Genomic DNA, 26,304 nt, shown 5'->3' with positions numbered 1-26,304 from the left:
ATTTATTTGAATAAGGGGGCAGAGGGAAGGTGGCTGGAGCCGTGGCAGCAGCTCCTCCCTGACACTTTCTTAGCAGCAAATCCTGGGGGAGACAGAGGAGGCCATGGGAAGGAGGGGGTACTCTCTAGTGAAGTTCACTCTGTAATAATAACAAAAATGAAGCATACTGTAGTGATTTCTTTATAGACATTAACTCTTTTAATTCTGTCTCTCAACAACCCATAATGTGGATTTTAGTATCCTCATTTCAGAGCTCAGTTAAGTAACCTTTCTGTAGTCCAGTGCTAATAAGCGGCAGAGCCTGTATTTGAACTTGGGTCTAACTCCAACACTGGTGCTCAGGGCCTCTATCAATACTCTTGTTTCCTGTCTTTTTGCCATGCAGCTTTTAGACAGCATTTTGAGATGCTGCTGACCTGAAGAGGTGATGTGCCTCATAATGATGACTGTTATTTATCTTTTAGATAAGAAACAGATGGAAACATTTTGAGAGATGGATAAAAACTAAAGCCTACTGAAATTTGTTTTTTTCCTTATTTGGTAGAAAGATTTATAGGAGGAAACAAAGGGGAAAAAACTATTCAGAAAAAATAAGATCTGTGATTCTGGCAGAGGAGAAAATACAGTTGAGAAAACAGGAGAGTGACTCCAACTCTGAGAGCAGGCTGGTTCTGCAGCCTGCTGAGGCCAAAAGCCTGACGTCTAAAGAACATCACATCCTTTAGAGATTTCTATCTCAAGCAACTTTTTTCTAACTTATTTTATTATTATTACTCTTACTAGCAAAATATAAGACCCCACCCGATTATTCTGACTCATAGTATTGAAAATTTGAAGGAGACCCCAGAGAGCATCTGGTTTAGTCTTTACATTTTAGAGTAAACAGAGCAGGAGTCCCTCTGCACGGAATCCCACGACACGCTCGAGACAGAGCTGGTAGCTGGACCACTTCCCCTGATTCCAACCTTAGGGTTCTTTAACACCATGCTTGGGCCCTTCGTTTGTAGGAATGGTCGTTACCCTGCATTTGCAGGGCTAGAGTTTATTTAAATGGCTGCCAGCCCTTAATTTCTGAGAACTCCTTAGCTGATTTTCCAGTTAAGCAATATCCTGCTTGTCTCCACCAACATACTACCCTCTGTGTGGCCATTTCTCTTGGAGTATAAGAGCTGGATCCCCTTTGTCTGTGGTTTGGCTTACTCTCTTGAGTAACATGGTATATTTGCTTATCAAAACAGTCTGTTCATTGCCTATTCCTGTAGAAACCAGGCTGTATTGATTCCTTCCCTTCCTTGATAGTGACTACATGCCCAGCCTCCATGGAAGAGGAGCTAGAGTGACCCAGATGGCCTGTGTCTGCACTTGAGAGGCTTTTCCCTTTTGCTTTCAGTCAGAACTGTGGCATCGGCCTCCTCATTCCCTCTGTTGGTCAGGCCTGCACCCTCCACTGCCCCTTCTTACTGTCCCTGTGCTCTTACAGAATCCTCATCCTCCCATCCCTAACATCACTTATTATCAAAGCTGGTCCGTAGCGATCCTTTGTTCCAGCCTCCTTTGTCCAGATGAGGAAATAAAGCCCAGAGAGGCTCAATGATTTGCCCAAGATCACACTGTGAGTTGGGGTCCTGCCTGGGGCTACAGCTTAGACCTGACTGATTTGGTCAACGCAGTTTCCAGCTGCAGCTCCATCCTGTTCAGAATTCACTGGGTGCATCTTAGCCAAAAGAATGGCTGAATTTGACTGAACATTTTAAATTTTTTGTTTTATGTATTTGTTTGATCTCTGGTCAAATATTAATACCTTAAATACATAAGTATTTAATGCAGGGGATCCTGAGGCAGATGTACTTTGTGGTGTGGTATATTTTCAGGGCTGTTCACTCTCACTGGTTCAGGTTGGATTCAGGTGGTTTGACTCCCTGTTTCCTGATTCCCGATCACACGGCACCCTACATAGCCATTTCTCATGTTGTGTGGAGGACTTTGATCATATAGCCACATATATTTCCTATCAGTGGTGCCAAACCCACAGTACCCCTGATTTCTGGCATAAGCTTATATGGAACCATCCTTTGGCGTGACTTCCTCGGCCTATTGCTGACCTGCAGCTCTTATTCCCACTTTCCTATTAGCAGCCTGTTGCAGAGGCAAAGATTCCTGAGAAGCGGGCCTCACCATCCAAGCCAGCCTCGCCATCCAAGCTGGTCTCTGCCCTGGCCGGTAGGCCTGGCTCCAAGAGCACCCAGACTGTTCCAAAAGCCACAGCAGCTGCCACTCTTGCCTCAGCTGGGCCAAGCAGTAGGAGCCCCTCTACACCCCTGCCCAAGAGGCCTGCTGGTGAGTACTGCGCTTCCCTCCCATGGGAACCAGTGGGGAGGAGGGTGGGGCCTTGGCTTTTTGCTCCAGCCATAGCAGCAGCCGGCATCACAGACATCTGTGCAGACCTGCTTGTGCACCAGTCCTTAATGAGGTCTGTTGAAAAGTGATAGCCTCGATCTCCATGTGAGGTTAGTAAGTATGTGTACCCAGAAAAATCCTGAGTGAAGGGGATTCTCATGAATTCCAAGGTAGAATTTACTATTCCTTTCTTAGTAACTCCACAGCACGTGGACTTTCATGATAAGAAATAGGCCATTCAAAGAAAGTCCACGTAGAAGGGAAGGCATTGTCAAGACTGTAGAAAAGAGTAAGACACAGTGCTTGGCCTTGGACGCTCCATCAGGGCGTGGTCTTTACTCGGCTGTCTGATTTACTAGTTTATTCTCAGATACTAGCACAGCCCCTGGCTCAAACAGTTCAGTAATTGTTGAATGAATGCATGAATCTCAGTTTTGGATGAGCCATTCAGTAGGTTATTTTGTTAATCCTGATGTTAAAAAGTATATATTTGTGCAGCGGTCAAGACTGAGGGGAAACCTGCAGACATCAAGAAGATGGCTACGAAGTCTGCACCAGGTAAGACCCCATCCCCCGCTTCGTGGATCCCAGATTTAAACCCCCACCTCTTCCATGGCTTTAAGGCTCCCTTTGCTCTCTTCCCTGCATGCCCGTTATCTCTCACTCCCACCTTTGCAGCTGACGTGAGTCGCCCAAAGAACACCTCCACCAGTTCCGTGAAGAAAAGCGCCGCCGTCCCTGGGGCGGCACCCCCAGCAGGGGTGACTCCCAGCCGCGTCAAGCCCACAGCCACCCCTCCCCGGCCCTCTGGGACTCCTTCCGTGGACAAGAAGCCCACGGCAGCCAAGCCCAGCTCCTCTGCCCCAAGGCTGGGCCGCGTGGCTACCAATGCTTCTGCCCCTGATCTGAAGAATGTCCGTTCCAAGGTTGGCTCCACGGAAAACATCAAGCACCAGCCTGGAGGAGGCCGGGTGAGTCCAGGGAGCTTGGGGTCCTCAGCAGGCTGGCCCCTGCTTCTTCCTCTGCCACATCTAAGCACCGTTCCCAGGCATGTCCTTGCATCAGCCCAAAGGGCCCACCATGCAGGGAGCAGTCAGGACGTTGGATTCAGCGTCAGGGAATTTCCTCCTGGGCTCCGCCTCCCAGCAGCAGCAAGCAGGTGGCTCTGAGCTTTCTCTTCTCCTCTCCTGTTCTGCATTTTGGGGTTTAGGCTTACACTCTTGGAGGAAAAAGGGTTCTGCTTTACAAAACAAACAGAGGAGGCCTCTGAGCCTTGAACAGGTGAGAGACACTGGGCGGGAACCTGGTTTGTTCTGTTTCTTACGCCTGCACTGTGAACAGCAGGATAGGCAGAAAGAAGATGGACCACCTCTTTGTTCCCTATGCTGTGTCTTGGGTGGAGAGTCTGTCTGAACGAGGATTAGTGTCCTCTTGTGGCCAGGGTGACTTGCTGCGAGCCCCTGGCTTTCCTAAACAAAGGACCGTGATAGAGTGTTGAGATGGAGAAGCATGGCTGGACACAGCGCTTCACTTTAAGGACTTTCTGGGTGCATCCATCCCAGAATTATTTGTTAACTGTTAGCAGCCACGGGGATTTTATGTGTGAAAAGGTGGTGGCAAAAGTCCAAGTTCAAAGTCCCAGGAGCAGCAACCTTCTCACCTCCTGCCTCATTCTCTAGCACTTAAACCACCACCACCGGCGTACGCCTCCCCCCGCCCACCCGCCACTCAGGATAGGATACTTAAATTGCTTCAATCCAGAGCTGCTAAAAAATTGAAGAGGGTCCAAAATGAAGTAGAATCCTGGTGCTGTTGGAAGACACTGATGGAAAACTGGGATAAGGGCCCAAGAGTTGCTTTTGACAAGAGATTATGGCTCTAACGTACCCAGCCAGGCATCTGGGGCTGTGGTGGTGATGGCCTGCCTGTTTCCCACCCTGGCCCATGCTCTTCTTATGTTTTCATGGTGCAAAAGTTGCAGGAGGTCTTGGTGGAGAGTTCAGTAACTCAGTCTGGTGATGAAAGTATTTTCTGTTCCAACGTACCTGAGGGTGTGGCACTTCCCATCATCAGTAATAGCTCCCTGTGACCATGGCAGCTTTCTTGGGGCATATCAGAACATAGGGCAGGGGGGTGGGACATTGTGATTTGAAAACCCTAGTACACACTCAGAAGAGAATCGCTCATTTAGCCTCCTTCTTGCCTCTTCTCCACGAATGGTGTCTTGATCTCTTCCTCGTGTCTCAAGTCTGGTCTGTAGCCCCTCTCCCTCCAGCTTGGTCTGCCCTGGCAAATCGGTGGTTTTTTTCTAGGAGCAAGGGTGACCTGCTTCTGCATGGTGGCCTGGCCTGGATGCGAGTCCCCTTCAGCCCTCTTCCCTTCTTTGTATCTGGGCTCTTGTCCTCTTGGTTTGAAATTTGCCCTCCCTTTATCTCCATCCAGGCCAAAGTAGAGAAAAAAACAGAGGCAGCTGCTCCAGCTCGAAAGCCTGAACCTAACGCAGTCACTAAAGCAGCCGGCCCAATTGGCAGTGCACAGAAACCGCCTGCTGGGAAAGTGAGTTTTATTTAGACTCTTACCTCTTGAAGGTAAAAAGATGGTCAACTGTTTCTTCCAGCCTCAGTCACTTTCCCTTCTATTGCACTTTTTTCTTATCCTTAACTAGTTTCTACTTCTCCCTGTGTTCCTTCCTCTGTGTTTGATGACTCAGGCATCAGAAAGTATTCTCTATTAACCTGAAAGTTAACAGAGCTAGGAGCCCACTAGCCCTTTAGGGAATATTTATTTAGCTGGATAAAATGGATCCAAACACTTTCAGTCACTACCTTCACTCTGACCTTGATCTGAAACATACCCATTATGTACACAAACACAGAGTACCCAGCTTCTTCCTCAGTAAGACGTGGCACTGGTAACCTTCCAGCAATAGGAACCCTGGAGCCCCTGTCCTTCAAGTTCAACTGAAGGCCCCTCTCAACACCTCTGGGTGTGGAGATAGCTTCATTTGTCCTGGTTCTCCAAGGACCTCTGTACTGAAAGTTAGGATGCTGATTCCCAGCGAAAACCCACTCAGCATAGGGATTGCACCGTCACCTGGATGCAGCGGGGAAATGCTAGGTTCTTTCCCCTTGTCTCCACACCCTGGAGCCAGGGCCCTCCTCTTGCCCTGGGAACCTTCTGCCCTTATCTGTGGCAGGTAGGTGGCCAGGGCAAGGACTTTGTATGGTTGGCAGGTGGGGAAGGCTGCACCATGGTTCCTGGGAGCTTCTAGAGGTCCTGTAGGTCTCTGGTTCATTAGGAAAGTGGTTTGCTCACCAGTTGTTCATCATTGATGTATGTAAAGAAGGCAAGGAACAGTTGGAGTTTCTCAGGGTAGATTCTACTCTGGGGAGAACCCTTCAGTTTGGGGGCTACTACATCATTTGTGAAGTGCTCTAAGGAAAGGAAGGAAGGACGCTGGCAACTATTCCTTCTTGAGAAGGCTCAAAAAGAATTATTTGTCCCAGATCTTGGATCCTGAGCCTTTGTGTTGCTCCATTCCAGGGGGAGCCGTTTATATACAACACATTGTGCAGGTGCCCCCCCAGATTGTGCCTCACTGCAGCCCTGCCCAGAGCCTAGTCTCTTTACACATGAAACAGGGCACAGGATTGGGCATCTGGAGGATTGTGGAAGGGGTTTTACCTTGGAATCAAAAAGAAGACTAGACTTAAACCTCAATTGCACTGTGCTTTCTTGAGTCCTGAGACAAGTGGGCTCTGCGTGGAAGTGTGGCTTCGGCCTGTGCCCCCTGGTGCCCAGGGTTCTGCATAGCAGGTCCAGCGGCCTCGGGTCCCTTCCTTCCCATCAGCATCAGATCTGGGCCGTGAGCCAGCGGCCCCAGGCTTCTCCACACAGCCTTTGCTTCCTAGAGCAGGTCTGGCTGCAGCGATTCCAGGCCCCAGATTTAAGGGAAGTGCCGTCCTTGGGTGAGGACGGGTCCGGATGAGCAGGACCCTTGCAGAGAGGAGCGTCGGGGAGAGAGCAGGCGGGGGGTGGGCCGTGGCTGAGTGGGCATTGGGGCCACTGCTGTCTGCACCCTGTGAACTGCAGCCGGCCCCCAGGAGCAGTGAGGGTGCCCATGTAGCACTCTGGCGACATCTTCTGTCCTTGTGTTGTTTGTTCGTGTTTTCACTCCCTTTCCTGCTCCTTCCAGTTCCTTGGCCTGTGCTTTTCCACAGCAGTTCTGCTGAAGGTGGGGTTTTAACAGCACTCCCTGCAGCTCATCGTGGTCACGTGTGGACTCACTGCCTGCCCCGTGTCGGTTCTAACCAGCCCTCTCCCTTTGTGTTGTTTTTTCTGTTCTCTAACACTCCAGGTCCAGATAGTCTCCAAAAAAGTGAGCTACAGCCATATTCAGTCCAAGTGTGGTTCCAAGGACAATATTAAGCATGTCCCTGGAGGTGGTAATGTAAGTATGCGCTCGGGGCCGCTGGTGTCTGAGGCACCCTGGAAAGAGGGCCGCCCCGCCCTGGCGGGCGAGTGGAGTCGGGGGGACCCCGATGCTCAAATGTGTTCAGACTGAGTGTTTCTGGTGAGCCCTAAACGACAGCTGGGTGACACCCACTTGACATCTTTTGCCCCTGTGGGTGGGAGGCCTTAGGGGTTCAGAGACCTGTTCTGAGGGACGCGGTCTGTCTCGAGTCCGCTCTTGGGGGTGCAGTGGTCCTGACCTGGAGACAGATGTCCAGACTTCTCCAGAGCCCATCCTCGAGTCCTTGCTGTTGTAGAGCAGGGAGTTTGTGTTCCGCGTGCTCCCACCCGTCCTGTGCCCTCCCTGCATCTCTGTGACTCTGCTCTTTCTCCTCTTCTCTCCCTGCTTCCTTCCCCCTCTTTTCTTTCTGCTCTCCTTCCCCCACTGTTTACCTTTTCCAACCCCTTCCTCCTATTTCCTTTTCTTTTTGGCTCTTTCTCTCGCCCATCTAGACATCCTGTTTATCATGCTGCTACTCTGTACCACCCTTAAGATCTGTGTTAGGGACACAGGTGACTGGGGCTCATAGGGAGGTCCTGGTCTAGGGAGAGATGGTGTAGATCACCATTGTCATCTGGTATGTGGAGAGCACACTTGCATTTTCCACGTCCCTGTGACAGAGCCCTGCCCTCACCGCCTCTCCCCTAGCTTCTCTCCCACCCCAAGAGGGAGAGAGCTGCCCTGTCCTGATCTCCCTTGGGTTCATTCAGTTCCTTCTCCTCTCTTTCCTGACCTGGATTAAGTCCTGCTCTGCTTACCCTCTTCATTTTTAGGCTCTGTCCCCCTGCCCCCTTGGTGGTCATGTCGTCCTGCCCATGGCTTACAGAGGGCCCAACCCTGCAGTTCTGCTGTGAGGGTGCAAACATAGAACACCTCTTTCTTCCCCCTGCACAACTCCCCTACTGCACATCCTTCCTGGTCATCTCCCCACCACTGGCTCTTCCTGGCGTGGGCAGAAACTGCATCCTTGGCACTCGGGTGGCTGGTTCTTGGCCAACTTGGAAGTTGGCCAGAGATCAGCCATCCCAGTGTGGGAAGGCAGAGGTGGGGGAAGCTTTTAAAGGCAGTGTGTGGTTAAGGTGAGAAAGATCCAACCCGTGAAGGGCGCAGGTAGGCACTGGCCCTAGCTTTTCCTCTCAGGCTTTGGCCTAGATGCAAACGGAAGGTGAACAGGGATTCTGAGGGAATTGGGTTGCGTGCATGTGTGTGTGGGTGTGTGGGTGTGTGTGTGTGTGACACAGAAATGCATTTATATATGTTGTGTGGTGTATGTCAGAGCTCTGAAAATAGTCCTCGTTCATCTGTCACCTAGTATGGTCTTCCCACACTGCCTACACATGATTTCAAACAAGATTTTTTTGGTGAGGGAATGTACTTTTTAAAAGAGTTTTCATTTTAGGAGGTTTCCTTAAACAGCAGAGCATTAGGAAAATGCCTGTGACAGTGTTTCCAGTGGGAAGATGAGGGTAAACAGCCTGGACTATGGCGCTGTCCTGCCTTCCATCAGCCCCTCCATAAAGCCACCATAAATATACCTGTGTATAAGAAGGGTGGCCACCAGCCGTACGGGTCTAACCCCATTCCCCCACAGGGCCCTCCTTACCCCAGAGAGAAATTCTGGGGTTACCACAGGGATTCGTGGCTTGGAACAGGATCCTGGTCAGTACTCCCCACATGTCCCCATGTACACATAAACATGCCTCTTGTTGAGAACTGAGAGGCCATCGGGTGAGAACATAGCAGCTACTTCTGTGGCTGATCCCAGTTTAAATGTTGCAGCAGTTTTAATTCCATTTCACCCTTGCAAGGAGGGGTGTGTATGTTAATGGGTTCTGAGACCTGTTGGCAGTGTCACTTCAGTAGCAGTATTGACACCTGCAGCGGCCTGCAGGCCAGGGGCAGATCACGTGAGCACACGGCTTGAGCGAGGTGCGAGAATGCCGGGGTGGTGGTGAACAGGCTGGTGCTGGCTGCCAGGCGTCACTGCGGGCGACTTTGGGGCTAGCACGAGAAACACACATCCTAGGCCAGAGCAGCAGCACGTGGCTCCCTAAAGCCAAAGCCGTCAGTGGAGGCCGGGGGCTAGGGGAGCAGGTTGGGGGTATCTTTTGGAAGCGGATTGTGGCTCTTCTATGTACCAGCCTGGGAAGGCAGAGCTTGTCTCAGAGGCTTTGTTAACTTAGTGAGATGCAATTAAGCTTTTTAAAACTTTATATATATATATATATATATATATATATATATATATATATATATATATATATAAATTTATTTATTTACTTTATTTTTGGCTGACTTGGGTCTTCGTTGCTGCACATGGGCCTTCTCTAGTTGTGGCAAGTGGGGGCTACTCTTCGTTGTGGTGCGCGGGCTCTAGGCCACGCAGGCTTTAGTAGTTGTGGCTCGTGGGCTCTAGAGCTCAGGCTCAGTAGTTGTGGCGCAACGGGCTTAGTTGCTCCACGGCATGTGGGATCTTCTGGCCCAGGGCTCGAACCCGTGTCCCCTGCATTGACAGGCGGATTCTTAACCACTGCGCCACCAGGGAAGTCCCTAAAACTTTTAATTATAGAAATTTTCAAACATATACAAAAGTAGAGAAAATAGTAACGTGAATTGGATGTACTTTTTTACCCAGCTTCATTTATTAATCTTTGTGGCCAGTCTTATCTATAAATGCCCACCCCAGTTATTTTGAAGCCAGTTTCAGTTATATCTTTTATCTGCAAATATTCCAATATGTAACTTTAAAAGATAAGAACTCTAATATACATATGTATATAAAATCCCATAGCATGTTAAACAGGTTTGCTTAATCAGGAAACAAGTAAGGTCCATAAGTTGTGATTGGTTGATTTGCATCTTATAATCTTAGGTTTCTCTTACTCTACAAGTTCCCTGTTCATTTTTTCTTTTTTCACGGTAATATTTTTCAGAGTAAACTGAGTGGTTTGTCCTAGAATTTGGATTCTGCTGAGGATGTCCCCACGGTTTCACTTAACGTATTCATTAGTCCCACAGTTTTCTTTTTATTTATTTATTGTTTTTTTTAACATCTTCATTGGGGTATAATTGGTATACAATGGTGTGTTCGTTTCTGCTTTATAACAAAGTGAATCAGTTATACATATACATACGTTCCCCTATCTCTTCCCTCTTGCGTCTCCCTCCCTCCCACCCTCCCTATCCCACCCCTCCGGGCGGTCACAAAGCACTGAGCTGATCTCCCTGTGCTATGCGGCTGCTTCCCACTAGCTATCTATTTTACAATTGGTAGTGTATATATGTCCATGCCTCTCTCTCGCTTTGTCACAGCTCACCCTTCCCCCTCCCCATATCCTCAAGTCCGTTCTCTAGTAAGTCTGTGTCTTTATTCCTGTTTTACCCCAAGGTTCTTCATGACATTTTTTTTTCTTAAATTCCATATATATGTGTTAGCATACGGTATTTGACTTTCTCTTTCTGACTTACTTCACTCTGTATGACAGACTCTAGGTCTATCCACCTCATTACAAATAACTCAATTTCGTTCCTTTTATGGCTGAGTAATATTCCATTGTATATCTGTGCCACATCTTTATCCATTCATCCGATGATGGGCACCCACAGTTTTCTTTAGATTGATTCAGACTTGATATTTTTCCCCACATTTTTGCAAGACGTTCATAGGCAGTGGTGGTGTTTCTATCAGGAAACATAATGTCTCACTCTTCTCGTCGTCTCACTCCTCGTGATGCTGGCGGCTGTTGATGCCCAAAACCATGAGTTCAGTGAAGGTGCACTGTGGTGAGACTCTAATTATCCTGTCCTTTCTTCATTTATTGGCTGGAATACATCTATAAAGCGAAACTTCCCCTTATCAACTATTCTTTTTTTGAGGACTAGGTTCAGCTGTGGCACACTGTCAACAGATGTGTGGACTCCACACCCTGGCGAGAGCCCAGCCGTGGCGAGTGACCTCTGTTGACTCCTCACAGGTCATCTCAGGGATGGCGCAAGATGAGCCTGTCACTGTTGCCGAGGACACGTGGTGGCTTGCTTTAGCAGCTGCCAGATCTGTGGCTGGGAAAAGTGCATTTCCCCAAGCTCCTGTTTAGGGAGAACTGCAGCCTTGTTGGAAAGATGAGCCAGAGTAGAGGCTGCTGTTTTGATGGTAGTAGGTACGCTGTAGGTGATGATTGAGCACCTGAAGCGATTAGTGTAGAGCTGGTGCTGAGGTCCCTTCAAGAGATGGTATGAAGAAGGGATGGAGTGAGGTTAGAGCCAGGGAAGCCTTTGGAGAAGGCGGCCTCTGACCTCGGGTTTGGAGACTATAAAGAGAGCATGGGTTTGGACCTGGCAGTACACCTTCTCTCACTGAGGCAGTCACTTTTTTGTGTGTTTTTCTCCTCAGGTTCAGATTCAGAACAAGAAGGTGGACATCTCTAAGGTCTCCTCCAAGTGTGGGTCCAAGGCTAACATTAAGCACAAGCCTGGTGAGTGGTGCCTCCCTTGTCCCAGGTTTCACCCCTATGTCTCTGTCCTTCCATGAAGATTCCTGGAGCCACACACCCAGGGCACAGCAGTAGAAGCAACGTAGTCCTCAGTCCCTGTCAGGGAGGGGGGATTCTGGGCACTAACCTTTTAGTTGGAGGAGGAACAGTGTGGAAGGTTTGCCATTTGCACCAGCAGCGTCTTGAGGACCTGCTGTGTGCATGGCACTGTTGACCTAGGCCTCGGGGAAAGGTACGCTAGGGGCTAAGAACCCTTCTCAGCCTCCCAGGCAAGCGTTCAGGAGCTGGTGCTGAAGGAGCTCTGGAGAGTGGTGGTCGGGTCTTGCCTGTCAGACTCAGGAGCAGAGGGTATTCTCGAGCAGTGAAGCATCATCCACCAGCAGCTCCAGCAGGAGATAGGGAGCCATTCAATAATGCCGCCTCGGCCTGCCCATGTGGATCTTGCCACTACAGCAATGCAGACTCTCCTGCCAGCAGCACAGGTGGCCTGGCGCCCCCGTGGAGGCCTCTGAGCCACTGGCAATGTTGTCTGAGCAGGGCCTGCGTTCTTGGCTCGGCTGTACCCTAAGAGCCTCGTGTGTCCTGGACCCTGGGTCGGCAGCAGATTTGGGGTAGTGCCGTATCTGTAGTGGCAGGCACACTGGCTGACAGGTCTGGTGTCTCAGAGATCAGTCGCCACGCCACGGGCCAGTTAAGGGGAAGGCAAAGAAAACTCCCTTCCCTCTCAGCAAAAACTGTCATCCATTTTAGAAGGTGTTCTGTGTAAAAGGATCAAAACACTTTGCCCCTTAACTAACGTTCATTTTTCCTTCTATCTGGAAAATCCAGTCCTGTGAGATACCTCCTTCCCTAGTGACACTGAGTGACTTGAGGTCCAGTTTTTGCAAGGGGCCAGAAATCCAGTGGGTAGGATACCTGGAGAATTTGGCAGGCAGCTAGGTGTTGAGGTTGGTGATATGAGCCAGGAGGAGATGGGAGAATGAAGAAGGGCTCAAGGGAAAGCCAAGCTGAGGGGCCGGGTGGCCAGTGACAGTGCTCTGGCCCTTGATCCCATGGCCTCACTCTGGCTGAGCTGTGAACGTTGCCTGTGTACAGACTGCCTCCCCTCTGCTCCCGCCTCTTGCCTTCCCTTCTTTTCATGACAGTGAGATTCAGTTAAACTGCTCACCTAGACCATACTCCATCCTGTGACTCACTGGCTCACTGGTGACTTTGAGCAAGTCACTCCTCTCCTCCAGTATCAGTGGTGGCAGCTGGAAAACCAGGATTCCAGGATCTTGACCCTGACCAACAGGGTGTTTATGAGGCTGAAAGCATGTGTTCACTGTGCCTCTTCCTTTGTCCTCAGAGCAGGTCACTTTTTCCCCATTTCTATACTGGGCACATCCCAGTCCTTGGCCAGCCTCCTGGCTTTGCCTGTAGGGGTATTTCTCTGCCACCCACAGTGACCCATTTCTGTTTGGTTCCAGGTGGAGGAGATGTCAAGATCGAAAGTCAAAAGCTGAACTTCAAGGAGAAGGCCCAGGCGAAGGTGGGATCTCTTGATAACGTGGGCCACCTGCCTGCAGGAGGTGCCGTGAAGGTAATGAGTGGGTCCTGGCGGGGACACAGCTGGGGGGTGGGGTTGTGCGGCTGGAGTCTGGGTCCCAGCAGGTGGGCACCTGTCACCGCCCCTCAGTCTCTTCAGGGGTCATGTTTCACCCACACCATTGCTGTTTCCATCGTCTGTCATCAGTCCTGAGCGAGGCAGGAGAGGTGAAGAGGCCCCAGCCCGGTCACCTCTCACCTGTCCAGCTGGAGATGGAACGTTCTCCTGAGAGCCGTGGCCTGCCTTTCTGAGCCCATCTCAGCCATGTTCAGAGGGACAGGGCTGGAGTGCAGGTCCCCACAAGGCCGGGGTCTGTGTGGTACCGTTCTCGCAGCACCTCCTGAGACGGGAGTGTTCGGTACCTGCTCTGTGTCAGGCTCTGTTCTGGGCCTGGGAGCGGAATGGCACATTTTTACTGCCCGTGACGGCAGGCCTGGCATCCACCCCTCTGGAGGCCTGCGCGGGCCGGGCTCTGGAGAGCACTCAGGCGGCAGGCTTCCCATCCTGGTTGGGCCTCTCCTCCCTTCCCTCCCTCTCTTCCCTCTGCGCTCCTTCCACAGTACTGTGAGATCTTTTGTCTGCCAAGATGCTGTCTGTCCTTTGTTCCGTGTCATCGGGTAGCAGGGCCGTGGGGGCAGCGCCTTGCCGGCTTCCAAGCCTGAGGGTGGCTGCAGCTGCTCAGGGAGGGGTGGGCGAGGGAGAGGGGACATGAGCAGTGCTCCGGGCCTTCCCCTGCATCTGACCGCGCAGCGCGGCTCCATCCCAGCCCGCACTTTGTCCCACCCACCTCAGTGCTCCGTTCAAGCCCGGACTAGCTCCCTCTGTCGCAGCCTCTCAGGACATGCTCCACACCTTGTGAGGGGCTGTTCTCCGGTCAGCACCCCCGGGGCACTAACTTGGGTGTAGTCACTTGTCCCCGGCCACACGACGGGTGCACGCAGACCAGGGCTCACGCCTGGGCCTTTCTGACCGCAAGTCTTTTCTTTACTCACATCACCTCCCTTTCTTACCACTTCTGGAACTATTTTTCTAACACAGAGGCCCGTTTCTTTCACTGCTCTGATTTCTCCTGTTGTCGCCTTTGGGCGTTCCCAGCACAGGTGTGCCAGCTCGCCAGTGCCTCCCAGCAGCCCTCCCTCTTGTGCTCTGGACTCACACTGGGTGTCCACGGCCACCACAAGGCCTTCCTCGCCAGGCCCCCCCAGTCTCCCTCACACCTCCTTGGACACCTTCCTCCCTCCTGTGTCCCCAGGCCCCAGAAAGATGCCCAGCACAGAGGAGGCCTCTGTCAGGGGCGCATGAATGATGGATACACGGGCAGCACTGCCCCAGGAATGGCCGAGAAAGCCTCTCCGAACACTCGCATGTGCAGGGAGTGCCCTGGGATCCCTTAGGTCTGAGGTGGCGGCCTGCACCCCTCAGGAACTGGTTCAAACTCCCGGAGCTCCCTCGCCCTAGTGGCTCCAGACCCACAACTTGAGATGATTCCTTAGCTTTTTTGCTAACAATCTGCTGTCATAAGTGTTGTGATCTGGCATCAGCCTTGTTGAGAAGCCAGGCACCTTTCACCTCTCATGTCAGAGGCTTCACGAAGCCTTTCGTCTCCCAGAGGAGGCTCTCAGAGCGTGTCACTAGCCAGGCTGCACTGCTTTACTGCCCCAGAGCCTGAGTTCTTACCCAGCACCCTGCCACCCAGGCCAGGAGTTGGTCTGGCGGGGGGGGCGGGGGGGCACCTGGTCTAGACTCCCAGGTGACTGTACCTTGAGCCAATGGGGAGCAGCAACAGCGGGGGTGGGGACTGTGTGTGAAACCCACCACCATCACCATCCCACGCCCTCCCCGACTGACCCTGCACTGTCTCCCCCACTGTTTCATTTGTAGACTGAGGGCGGTGGCAGCGAGGCCCCTCCGTGTCCGGGCCCCCCAGCTGGGGAGGAGCTGGCCATCCCTGAGGCAGCGCCTGAAGCTGGCGCCCCCACTTCAGCCAGTGGCCTCAGTGGCCACACCACCCTGGCAGGGGGTGGTGACCAAAGGGAGGCCCAGACCTTGGACAGCCAGATCCAGGAGACAAGTAAGTGGCTGGGCTCGGCCTAAGGGCCAGCCAGGGGCCCTGCCACTGGCTGCAGATTGAAACTCCTTTGTTTTCCTACCGGAGTGTGGCCTGAATTTTAACGAAGCAACCTTTTATTTTCCAGGCATCTAATGATGACATTCTGGTCTCGTCTTCCGTCCCCCGTGTTCCCCTTCTTGTCTCCCCCGTCACCTTCTCCCTTCCCTCCTCCTGTGTCACTGCAGATTGAGACCTACAGGCTGACGTTCCGGGCAAACGCCAGGGCCCGCACCGACCACGGGGCCGACATTGTCTCCCGCCCCCCTCCACTTCCCTGGCGGCCCCAGCTCAGGCACCTGGGCCCCTAGCTCCCTCTCCCGGGCTGCCCTCTAGGCCCCTCCCTCCCTCCCTCCCTCCTGCCTCACTTGCCCAGGGTGGCAGCAGCCCCACCCCCGTGCTCCCTCCACTCCCGGCCCCAGACCCGGCTCCCTGCTTGGCTCCCCCGTCCTCACCATTGCGCCGCTGCTCCGCGGAGAAGGTTGGGTGGAAAGTGGGGTAGGGGAGGCTAGTTCAGGACCTCCTGGGATCTGGGTGGGGGGAACCGGAGTCCAACCTCCTCTTTGTTTGGTTTTTTTGGACCAAACCCAAGAGAAACTGACATACCCTCCCTCCTCGCTGGTCCATCTGGAGGGAAGAGTGGAAGTGGACGTCCCCGTGATGGCTGGGTGCTAACTGCGTACCCTGAAGCCTGCTAAGCCACTGCCTCTTCCTTTGACCCCACAGTGGTGCCCACCTCACAGGTGGCACCAGGCACCTCTTGCTGCCCTCCCCCAAGTTAGTCAGGGGCAATGCTGCCTGTCCCCGCTGCTTCCCATACCTACCTAGCTGCTGTCACACTTTTATCTTTTTTTTTAATAACCTGAAAACCGGTGGAGTAGTTTTGCAGGTTGAAGCCATGTCTGAATGAAAGTCGTTGGTAGGTGTTAAAGGAAACAGGGAAGGGAGATCCTGAAGCCTCCAGCTGGGAGGTGAGGCATTGGAGGCTGCCCTGCCTTGGGCAGCTTGGGGCCCCGGCCCCGGAGGTGGTGTGGGCAGGGCAGGTGCAGTGGGGGGCTGTGGGCTAGAGGGCAGGCAGGGACCGCTAGGGGCTGGTCAGAGTGTGGACTGGTGGTTCTGGCATTTTGTGTGTATGCTGCTTTTCTTTTCTAACCAAGAGGCTGGTTTTGGCATCTATGTCTGTCTCATTCCCTGGGATCTGGTGGGAGACAAGGTCGGGCTGGAAAGGGCCATGGAGGTCAAATTCCTCCTAGCCTCCAACCTAGGACACTCGAGCCCTCAGTTGCCAGGGAGCCTGATGTGTTCAGAACTCATGTGGATAGTGGGGAATCAAGTCTGGAAATTTAAAAATAAGTACATGAGATGGGCCATCCAGGCTCCCTTACGGCCTGACTGGAGAGGGGAGAGAGGAGAGGAGAGGCCAGCCTAAGGGGTGTGTCCTGGTTAGGCCTGGTCTTGGGATGGCTGCAATGATAAGTCCCGGGAATTGTATTGACACGAAGATTCTTATTGCACTTGTACTTTTTGTATTAAAGTTTGCATGGTTTCTAATAAAGGATTAAAACGTAACAGTTTGCAGTGAAATGGCCTGGGAGTCTCCAAGGCTTCTCCTCTGGAAGAGCATTTTCTGCAGTGCAGACTTGGCCCCTCACACTCCCCACCTCCTCCTCTGGCATCCCTTGGCGCTGAGAAGGTGGGAGCTGTTGACCTAGGATCAGATTTGAAGTCCATGTAGAGGGAGGGTGTCTGGGCTGGGCAGGTGCTCTCCCTTTCTGAGGTAGCATTTTCTCCAGGGAGGTTCGACACCATCTCCCCAGCTCCCCAAGCACATACCAAGAAATTGCAGGGGTCTTGTGGAAAAAGCACTCCCAGGGCCAGAAACTGTCCACACAGTGCTTCAACGGCGCCAGGGACATCAGGGCATCCGTGTTTTGTCTGCAAGAAAGGGTGAGATGAAACTGGGAGAACGCAGTGGGAGGTGGGGTGCCAGATGCAGTGGGGTGACAGTGCTGGGCCTAAAGGTACCTGCACCTGTGTTGATGCTGGGGTGGACAACAAGCTCTCGGTCCTTTTACTCCGTTGGCCAAAGGTAGGGGTGGGAGAGGTGACCCCGGCGGAGAGCACTCTAGGGGGCGCTGGAGTGGTCAGTGTTCTGAAAGGTGGTTTGGGCACAGCTCCCTTGAAGGGTCCCACAAGCCAGAGAAGCTGAGAAGGCCGCCCTGACAGGTGGGACCAGAGGCCCTGTGTGCTGTGTTCTATTCTGCAGCTGTTGGGGCTGGAACGTTTCTGTACTTCCCCATTTGCTTATGGCTCAGCCGTTAACCATGTTGATCTGTGATTGTTGTTATGATTTCCAGAACAAATAAAGCTCGTATGTCCCACCACGCAGGCCCTGTCTTCTGTATACGTCCTGGTTGTCTACGTCTTCAGCATCCGAGGCCCCCACAGCCCCCAGCTTGTCCCCTCGCATTGAGGGACTGGGGTGCAGCGTGCAGTCTTGACCTCAGCCCCTCGTCTGTGAATCTGTGGCTGTGACCAAAGGTTAAGGCTGCTTGTGGAACTTCTCCCTCCCCCATTTGCCTGGGTTAGCAAGTGACAGCCAGCCAGAGAGGATCCAGGCTGCGAGCCCTGCTGCACGCGCAAGGACACTGCCTCCCACCGCGGCTGTGACAAAGACGACTAGACTGGGCCAAGCAGCACAAGCCAAGAACCCGCATGAGTGGTTCAAGCTCCTGAGGGCTGGGTTCTAAGCCCCTTGCTCTCCTAAGACTTTGGGGCCCTCCCTTCTGAGCCTTCACTCTTCCTCTTGGTTTGGGGAGCCCCAGCGGATAGCGATGCTCACAAGGGATAAATAGAACTTTATTTTAAATAAACATTTGCACTCTGTACATGGCCCCAGCGGAGACGGGGCTTAGTCGTCAGCTGTCTTGCGCACATCAAAGCTGCCACAGGGCCCGCGCAGCAGCTCCGCCAGCAGCGCAAGCAGCTGCCCGTGCTCCTCCTGCACGCAGGGCGGCAGTGCAGCCAACTCGCTGCGCAGGCTCCGCTCCACCATGCGGCCCAGGGCCCGGCGCAGCTCCCGCAGCAGCCGCACAGTGCGTGAGTCGCCCTCCAGCCGCAGCAGGTCGCTGTCACTAAGGGAGATGGTGGCCCGGCGCCCATCATCTAGAGGAAGGGAGAGACGCGGGGAGCCCGGGTGAGTGAGGCCGGACCCCTGAGGAGGCAGAGCAGCCGGAGAAGCGGTGGGGCAGGAGGTGTGCAGGTACCCACCACGGATGTGGACGTCCCCGTCGGTGAGTAGCAGCACAGCTAGTGGGTGCACCTGGGAGGAGTCCCGGACAAAGACGCTGCCGTTGGACTTAACAGCCATGAAATACGTCAGCCATCGGCTCCGTAGCCGTGTGGCCTCCCTAGGGAACAAAGAGCTGGGTGAGGCCCCTTGCTGAACCACCCGAGCTGCCCTGCCCCAGCCTGACAGTCCCCCACCTGTTAATGGTCGACTTGTGCAGCAAGATGTTGCCGGATTTGGTCCTATACGTGACACTGTTGGGCTTGAACTTGCCCTGCCGGGTCACCTTGCCCTGCCTCACCTGCAAGGATGAAGGAGAAGGTGGGTGGGTTGAGCAAGGAGCTGGGATGGAAGGAGAGGTCATGGCCTGGAGCCCCCTCCCCAGGGCAGCACCTGGATGAGGTTGGGGTAGAGACCCGCCATCAGCACACCCTTCACCAGCTCTTCCTCCTCACTGTACTCGTTGCACTGGGCAGAGGCCAGGGTGCAGTCCGAGGGCTTCCCCACCAGGAAAGCCTCATAAATGTTCTCTGAGAACTGCTTGATGAGTCCTGGGGAGGCAAAGTCAGGGTGAACCTAGGGCCCCTGGTTCACAGCTCACTGTGCACCGGCCCAGTACGAGTGGGAAGGGTGGAGGGACTCAGGGCAGCTCGGGACCCGCTGACCGTGGATGAAGCGCAGGCTGGGCGCATAGAGCAGGTTTTCCTCCAGGTAGTTCTCACGAGAGCTGCGGTCCTGCCAGCGCAGCACCTCCTCCCAGCCAGACACAGCCCGCACGAACGCCAGGTGGTCGCTGCCACTGTCGTGGCTCAACAGTGCCTTCACCTGGGAGGGGAGGCGGGTGCCAGGGTCACAGGGCAGGGACCAGAGGAAGCCACCTCGGGACCGAAGGGAGCGGAGGGCCGGAAGGGAGAACAGAGGGCCACGCAAAGGCATTGGGTCTGACCTTGTCCACCTCCGCCCGGTTCTGCAGGCTGCTGCTGAAGGGGTCCCGGGTGAGGCAGGAAACGACCACTAGCAGCGGGTGCAGGCAACGGAAGATGGCAGCCAACACTATGGCCTTGGCCAGCCGTGGGTCAGTGGAGATGTGGGCCAGGCGCTGCCCCAGAGTGGTCAGGTACTCCCGCTGGTCCAGCACCCCTGCAAGCTCAGCCGTCAGTCCCGCCCCTGACAGCCATTCCGCAGCCCGGCCCAGCCCTGCACCACTCACCGATCTCCTGGAGCAAGATCACGGCCTCGTCCACCGCCTTGATGTTTGGACTGTCCACGGCCTTGGAGAGGAACTCCACTGCCTACAGCACGAACGAGGCAGAGCCTGTTAGCCCGCACCCCACCTGCACGTTCCCAGGGCCCACTCCGCCCACCTCTGCCGCACCGTCTTCTCTGGCATGTGGATCTTGGCTTGCAGCACCAGGTTCTCAAGGGGCGTGCGCAGGATCTCCGGCACCTGGAAAGGGGCCATCTTCTCCAGCCGGCTCCGCGGGAACAGGTGGTAGGCAAAGCCTGACTGGCAGCGGCCCGCCCGGCCCCGGCGCTGGATCACGTTGGCTCGTGACACCCACACGGTCTCCAGGCAGGACACCTGGGGGAGGGGGCAGGTGAGCAGCCACACAGACCACACGCCTTCCTCCATGCTCCCCTGCGCCTGGCCTTCACCTCACTCAGCTCCTCAACTGCCCCCCACAGCAGGGACAGGGAGATCCCACAGGTGTGGCCTTCTCCAGACACACAGGCCCAGGGTAGATCTGGGCTGGGGCAGGGCCAGGAGATGGGTGCCACCTTGGTCTTCAGGTCGTAGCGTTCCTCCTTGTGCAGACCGCTGTCCACCACGTGCACAATGTCATTGATTGTGATGGAGGTCTCAGCAATGTTGGTGGCCAAGACAATCTTGCGCACGCCAACGGGAGGCTGCTGGAATATGGCCTTCTGGTCCATCATGGGGATGTTGGAGTGCACTGGTGGGCAGCAAGAACACACTGGTCACGGGCACTGCTCCAGCCAAAACCTCCCCATATGAGGGCAGGCAGGGATTTTGACCCTATTTTGATGAAACTGAAGTCCAGATCAGTAATATGCCCAGTAGAGGTCACAAAGCCAGCAAAAAAGTAGTGCAGCCTATTAAGAAACCCAAGGCCCTGAGCCCCAGGTGAGTCACTCCCCAGGACAGAGGGCAAGCCTGGTGTTAGGGGCCACCATCCTTGCACACATGCTCTCACCTGGCAGGATGAGGTACTTGCTCTCATGCATGCCCAGGGCCTCCTGGAGGCGTTGCTGCACTCCTTTGATCTCCTGCCACCCAGGCAGGAAGCAGAGGATCCCACCTGTAAAGGGCCCTGCAGGCATGAGCTAGTGGCTCCCGGCAGATGGGAGAGCAGGGTGGGCACGGGGCAGAGAAGAAAGCACCCACCTGGTTCCCCGCGGGCATCAATGTGCAGAACCAGATCAGTCACGAGGTCCAAATCGAGAGCGCATTCATCCTCAGACTGGGGTGGGGGAAGAGAGGCCAGTCACAGCCCCGGGGCCAGGGGTCGTGCACAGGACACGGCCACCACGACTCGGTGAGGTCAAGGCACGTGACACATCACCTCCAACCCTCACCACACCCTTGTCAAGAAGGCCTGATCATTCCCATTTCTAGCAAGGAAACCAAGGCTTGGGAAGGAGGAGGGGAATCCATGGAGAAAAGGCCAGGAGCCGTGGGCAGGACGGGGCGGGCGTATCCCCTCACCTCGTGGTGCCGATGCCGGTGTGGGTACTGGTGCTTGCCCAGCTTGGCCAGGATATCCTCCAGGTAGTGCTCCTTGACAGGGTACATGAAGCCGGGCACCTTGATGACAGGGCAGCCACCAAAGTAGCGGGAGAAGCGCTCGTTATCACCTGTGGCACTCATGAGCACCAGCCGCAGGGCCGGGTTGAGCCGCTGCAGGCCCTTGAGCAGAATCAGCAGGAAGTCCGTGTTCACGTCCCGCTCGTGCACCTCGTCCACGATTACATGGCTCACGCCCTCCAGGCTGGGGTTGCTCTGCAGCTTCCGTAGCAGGATGCCCACGGTACAGAACAGCAGAGCCCCACCTCGGGCTGGAGGCTTGCTTTCCAACCGCACCTGGAAGCCCACGTTCCGGCGCAGGGAGGGGCCCAGTTCGTGGCTGACCCGCTGTGCCACGGACACAGCCGAGATGCGGCGCGGCTGAGTGATGATCACGTTGCAGCGAGCACCTCGGCCCTCGGTCACGTAGCGCTCCAGCAGCAGCTGGGGGATGCGCGTGGTCTTCCCACAGCCCGTGTCCCCGGCGATGACCACCACCGGGTGCTGCTCGATGGCACTGAGGATGGTGTCCCGATGAGGGTCCACAGGGAGCTGGGGGGCCTCCTGCCAGACCGGCCCTCGCCGCCGCCACAGCTCCAGCAGGCTCTGGCTCAGACGCAGCTCCTCTGTTTCTGACAGGGGCATGTAGGGCTTGCCTGTGATAGGGTCACCCAGCGGCCCCGAGTCCTTGCCCAAGGGCAAGATGTCATCACTCTGCAGCCGGAGCTCTGGGGAGATCCATGAACTGTCCATGGGGTACTGGAGGACGGGAGAGGCAAACAAAATGGTGAAGAGAAATAGCTTCTTCTCATTTACCCACAGCCAGCCAGCCCCTCCACACAATTCACCTTGGCCAGAAGCTATGGCCCACCCGCCGGGCAGGACTCAGTCCTCAACTGCCCTGGGACCCTCGTGGGCAAGACAGGACTGCTCAGGGCAAAAGTGTGCCCAGGCTCCATCCCCAGTGGGGAAAGCGGGGAGTCACTACCGCCTGCTGCAGGTGAAAGCTTTTGGTCTGGGTAGATGAAGGCGGGCAGGTGAAGAGGAATGTGGGGATTCTCTTACGTGGTTTAGGAAGGTCTCTATCTTGCGGAGGATGGGTTCAGGCACCTGGATGGTACACGGCCGGCGCTGGGTCTCACCCAGCTCGCGCAAGGAGGCCAAGTTATACATGGCGTGGGTGAGCGGCTCGTTGTTCCGGTCCACCAGGCCCAGGCTCTGCAGAGGGAACACGGGAGGCTGGTCTATGCCTGTCTCCCCATAACTGGCCCAGACCTGCTCAGGAGCTTTAGAGAAGTCGTGCAGAGCCACCTCTTTTCTAAGACATTTTTGGGTTTGGGCCAATATGGTGCAGGAGGGAGAAATTAGGAACCAGGAAAATGTTAGGTCTCCACCAAAAAAAAAAAAAAAAGTTAAAAATGATTCAAGCAAAACCAGACCTGGCGTGTCTGAGTGTTACAGCCCCGACCCGCACAGACGGGCACCGCAGAGAATCCTCTGCCCGAGCAGCCGGAGTCCCCACAGCAGCCCAGGCTCACCTCCGTGAATCCCCAACTGAGATAGGCGGGCCAGGCCCTGAGCCACCCCGGAACCCAGTCGCAGGCTCCTGTGCCTTCGCTGCCCGCCCACCCCTGCCACATTTCACGTCCAGCTGCCACACCTCCACCTGTCTCTGCATGACACCCAGTCCACCGTACAAACATACACGGAAGTTCCCGGAAATACATACTTATGCACCTTGATAAAATAAACCACTGGAAGGGAAACTCTCTGTTTTATTTCCCTATATGCCCAAAGCCACCCACCAGAAATAAGACAAAGCATTCCAACACATTGGGCAAATGTGGAAAACCAGTCATTTTCCCCTATAGTCTTTCATGTCCGGATTCCGCACACCCTCCAAAACCCAGAGCAAACACTCCCTCCTTTAAGAAGTCTACCTGCACAGGGACCAATCCCCTTCCCCAGCCTCCTCGTGCCAGAACAGAAGAGGTGCCAACAGGGCCACCTTGCTGCAGGGGAGCCCTCTGTCCTTTCCCAGGACTGTGAGAATTTACCTACAGCCTCTCTGACCGTGGGCAGTCAGCTGCTCTCAGAACACTGCTGCCACCTAGAAGCTTGCTCCTTCCTGAGACAGGCCTCTAACATGCTGAGGGTCGTCTTCTCATCACTTTTTTGTCTGTTTGTTTTTGTTTTTTGTCAATGCATTTATTTTTCAGTTTCAATCTGTAATGGTTGCTTAATAAAACCAGTCAACGAAAAGTGATTTTTTGGGGGACAAATGTGGACATTAGCAGACTGAACAGTGGTGACAGGTGCAATCTTATTCCAACGTTAGTTTTCACAAATTTGAATTAAATACTCCCAGGACAGTGGAAATACCCTCCTAAAACAAGAGTTCTCAAGTTCATCACTGTTTTTGTCTATCAAATTAAAATTTAGACTTCCTCGAAGTTCTCCCAGTTAGCCCTAGTTCTGTCCTCTTTAGCCACAGGTAATGACACATCCATTCCCTCTCACCACTTACCTGAACCCATCCCTCTTCAGTTCTCCAGGATCTTGGTACCCCTCACTATCAGCTCTATCTAAAATTCAGTTCCCAGAACCAAATGTACACCAAAGGTATATCCGACCATTCAGAGTAAAACAGGGCCTCCTTCCTCTCTTATTCTGCAAACCAGACCCCCACGGGTTCAGGTAACTCCCACAACTGGGCTATCAGCTGACCTCCAAAGCCGCTTCAAAATGATTGCTAGCTGTAAGCCCCACTGCCTTCACCTGGATGTTGATCCCTTCAATATTCATCCTAGATGAACGTTGCGTGGTTTGTTTTGGCCACAAAGCCCAAGTTATCAAGATCTTTCTAGATACCAAGTCTGTCCCTCAACAAAGACATCATTTCTCCAGCTCCATACCATTCAGAATGATAAGCATGTCTCCTCCTGGCTTCACCCAGGTTCCAGCCAACAGTGCTGAAACGGCTGAGCTCACGGGCAAAGCACCTCCACAGGGACTGTGGAGAAGCCCTGGAAACAGCACCCCACAGCCTGACGAGCAAGGCTGGGACACCAGATACTTATGTGCCCAGGCCAAAAGCCTGGCAGTGGTAGATTTCATTTCCTGGAAAAGTGGACCATTTGCCAAGGGTAGCAGGGAGCTCCAAGACATCTCATGCATCACACCAGGGACCTTGCACTCACCTTCAGTTTCTTACAAGCCAGGGCTGCCGCCTTATTCTCTGCCTCTGCTTTGCGACGCCCTTTGGCGACAAAGGTCATGGGACAGGGCCAGAGTAGGGTGAGGGTGGACAGCTTGGTCTTGGTGCCCACAGTATGGAACTGCATGAGGTTCTGCACAAAGGGCAAGAGAGATGGTTACAGAAAGTTAGGGAATGAAAACATCCAGGAGTTCGCAGAATATCAAGGGACACAGAGATGGATTTAACCCCCATCTGAGCAGGTACCAAGCATCAGCCACAAAAGAAGTGCCACTGAACAGGCAGAAGCCAGCCCTGTGGGGCTGCAGCTCCCAGATCCTGGCCTTGCTTCTCCTGTGGTACCATGATTTCACAGCAGGAAATGGCATCTGGGCAATGCCACTACCTGCCCTCCTAGTCCACTGTCCTCTCAGCACTTTCAAAGCAAACAGGTATGATGGTAGCTGCAGGTTGAAGCTGTCAACACAAGCTAAAAACTAAGCACATCCTGGGGGATCAAAAAGGCCTTGCACCTGGAGAGAAGCTCTGCTTAACCAAAGCCCCTCAGCCTGACAACAAAGATGAAAACCTCAGCAAGTCAGCCACCCCCTCCCCAAACCCTCCTTTCCTGCCCGCAACCCTTGAACAGATATAGGTCTTCCACTCCTACAGTCCCCAGCCCCCTCCCTGTGCTCCAGTGTTCTGACTTCCAATCTGTCCCTGCTGCTTCAACCCTCCAAGGACCTGGAGTTCCCCCAGCTGGCCCAGGCTGGGCTTGGAGAACGGGCATCTTCGGCCCTCCCGTACGTAGTGTCCCTCCCACCTGGTCTGGAGGAAAACCAGACTTGACCAAGACAGCTCCCCAGTCTCACACACACTTATAGGAGACCCAGCTCACCTTGGCTGTGGAGGACGATGTCGCTATCTGAATCACCTTGGCCAGAAGGTTCTTGGGAAGCGGAAACTGGGTCAGAGCCCTAATAGCACTGTCGTCATCTGTCATTTCAAAGGAACCCCCCCTGGGAGGACCAAAAGTTTAGGTGAAAAAGCACTCTCTTCCTGGGCCAATTTCACCTGCTCTGAGACCCAGGGGCTAGGATACTGCATAGTTGCAGGAGGCTGGGGCATTTCCACTTGGCCTGTGATCCTCTCACAGACACAAAGCACACCTGGCGCTCCCTCAGTTCCCCCAAACAGATAGGAGGGTAGGGGCAGTGGGCAGGCAGAGTAGTTACTGGGCCTCTGAAGGACCCAAGTGTGAGCTGGAGAGAGGGTCCGTGCTGCTGTTTCGCAAAAGCCCAGCCATACAGTACATGGCCACAAGTGGCTTTCCCCAAGAACAGGTAGATATACCAATGAATAACAGAGACGCGGACTGAGATGTGGGGCAGGGGCCCTCCCATCTCAGAGGAGACTCCCTGGGAACACGCCCCACCCCATGTCAAGGTGCAGCCAGCTTCCCCTGCATTCCCTGCCCCTGGCTGTACCTCGAATCCCTGAGTGGGGTGTGGGAGTCCTGCTGGGCCATAGACAGAAATTCAGTGACATCAATGGTCCCCTCTTCTAGCTCTTCCTCCTCATCCTCCTCTTCCTCCCGGCCCAAGGAGCGGGATAAGCCCCCAGGTCCCCCTGGCCGGATGCTCTCAGGATTCAGCTGCCGCCAGGAAGTAGGTGGCATGGTGGGTTCTGGGCGCCACCAGCTGTCAGCCGGAGAGCCAAAGCGATCGGCTAGCACGCGGTATTTGGCTGCATCAAACAGCTCATTCCGGGGACCCAGCAGACCCCAGCCCTGGGGAAAAAAGGGGCGTTGTGAGGGCCCATACCACCCTCACACCTCAGGCTGCTCGGAACCTGCCCGGTTACACCGTAAGTCCCTCATGTGTGGGAGCCATGCTTTTTCACCTGTCTACTCACCTCA

General features: G+C 54.1%; 2 protein-coding genes across 28 annotated transcripts in view; one reads left to right on the top strand and one right to left on the bottom strand.

Annotated features, from left to right (window-relative positions):
- The window catches only part of MAP4 (microtubule associated protein 4), a 169,696-nt gene extending 153,032 nt beyond the window's left edge, over positions 1-16,664 (top strand). For 8 of the 18 annotated variants that reach the window (XM_033864843.2, XM_073811106.1, XM_033864849.2 and 5 more), the window contains 9 exons: positions 2,133-2,337; positions 2,896-2,955; positions 3,076-3,368; positions 4,840-4,953; positions 6,755-6,847; positions 11,301-11,382; positions 12,870-12,982; positions 14,870-15,059; positions 15,184-16,664. In XM_033864843.2, the coding sequence (XP_033720734.1) occupies positions 2,133-2,337; positions 2,896-2,955; positions 3,076-3,368; positions 4,840-4,953; positions 6,755-6,847; positions 11,301-11,382; positions 12,870-12,982; positions 14,870-15,059; positions 15,184-15,191 (1,158 nt within the window). In that variant the 3' untranslated portion in view covers positions 15,192-16,664. Of the gene's footprint in view, positions 1-2,132; positions 2,338-2,895; positions 2,956-3,075; positions 3,369-4,839; positions 4,954-6,754; positions 6,848-11,300; positions 11,383-12,869; positions 12,983-14,869; positions 15,098-15,183 lie in introns of those variants that run through there. The other 10 variants (XM_073811111.1, XM_033864851.2, XM_033864846.2 and 7 more) reach the window with 6 other exon arrangements.
- Positions 16,665-17,933: 1,269 nt separating this feature from the next.
- DHX30 (DExH-box helicase 30) overlaps positions 17,934-26,304 on the bottom strand; it is a 30,578-nt gene continuing 22,207 nt past the window's right edge. For 6 of the 10 annotated variants that reach the window (XM_019946676.3, XM_019946681.3, XM_019946678.3 and 3 more), the window contains 16 exons: positions 25,874-26,175; positions 25,285-25,405; positions 24,391-24,540; positions 22,256-22,408; positions 21,113-21,949; positions 20,792-20,867; positions 20,601-20,705; positions 20,041-20,339; positions 19,760-19,966; positions 19,595-19,676; positions 19,331-19,524; positions 19,050-19,209; positions 18,778-18,935; positions 18,582-18,685; positions 18,366-18,505; positions 17,934-18,260 (listed from right to left, as the gene is read on the bottom strand). In XM_019946676.3, the coding sequence (XP_019802235.1) occupies positions 18,007-18,260; positions 18,366-18,505; positions 18,582-18,685; positions 18,778-18,935; positions 19,050-19,209; positions 19,331-19,524; positions 19,595-19,676; positions 19,760-19,966; positions 20,041-20,339; positions 20,601-20,705; positions 20,792-20,867; positions 21,113-21,949; positions 22,256-22,408; positions 24,391-24,540; positions 25,285-25,405; positions 25,874-26,175 (3,342 nt within the window). In that variant the 3' untranslated portion in view covers positions 17,934-18,006. The remainder of the gene's footprint in view (positions 18,261-18,365; positions 18,506-18,581; positions 18,686-18,777; positions 18,936-19,049; positions 19,210-19,330; positions 19,525-19,594; positions 19,677-19,759; positions 19,967-20,040; positions 20,340-20,600; positions 20,706-20,791; positions 20,868-21,112; positions 21,950-22,255; positions 22,409-24,390; positions 24,541-25,284; positions 25,406-25,873; positions 26,176-26,304) is intronic. The other 4 variants (XM_019946686.3, XM_004315038.4, XM_004315037.4 and 1 more) reach the window with 2 other exon arrangements.

Source organism: Tursiops truncatus, chromosome 10, assembly GCF_011762595.2.
Source record: "Tursiops truncatus isolate mTurTru1 chromosome 10, mTurTru1.mat.Y, whole genome shotgun sequence".
Classification (NCBI taxonomy): domain Eukaryota; kingdom Metazoa; phylum Chordata; class Mammalia; order Artiodactyla; family Delphinidae; genus Tursiops; species Tursiops truncatus.
The sequence above is the reverse complement of the archived record's forward strand: the minus strand, read 5'-3'. Positions and strand labels throughout refer to the sequence as shown.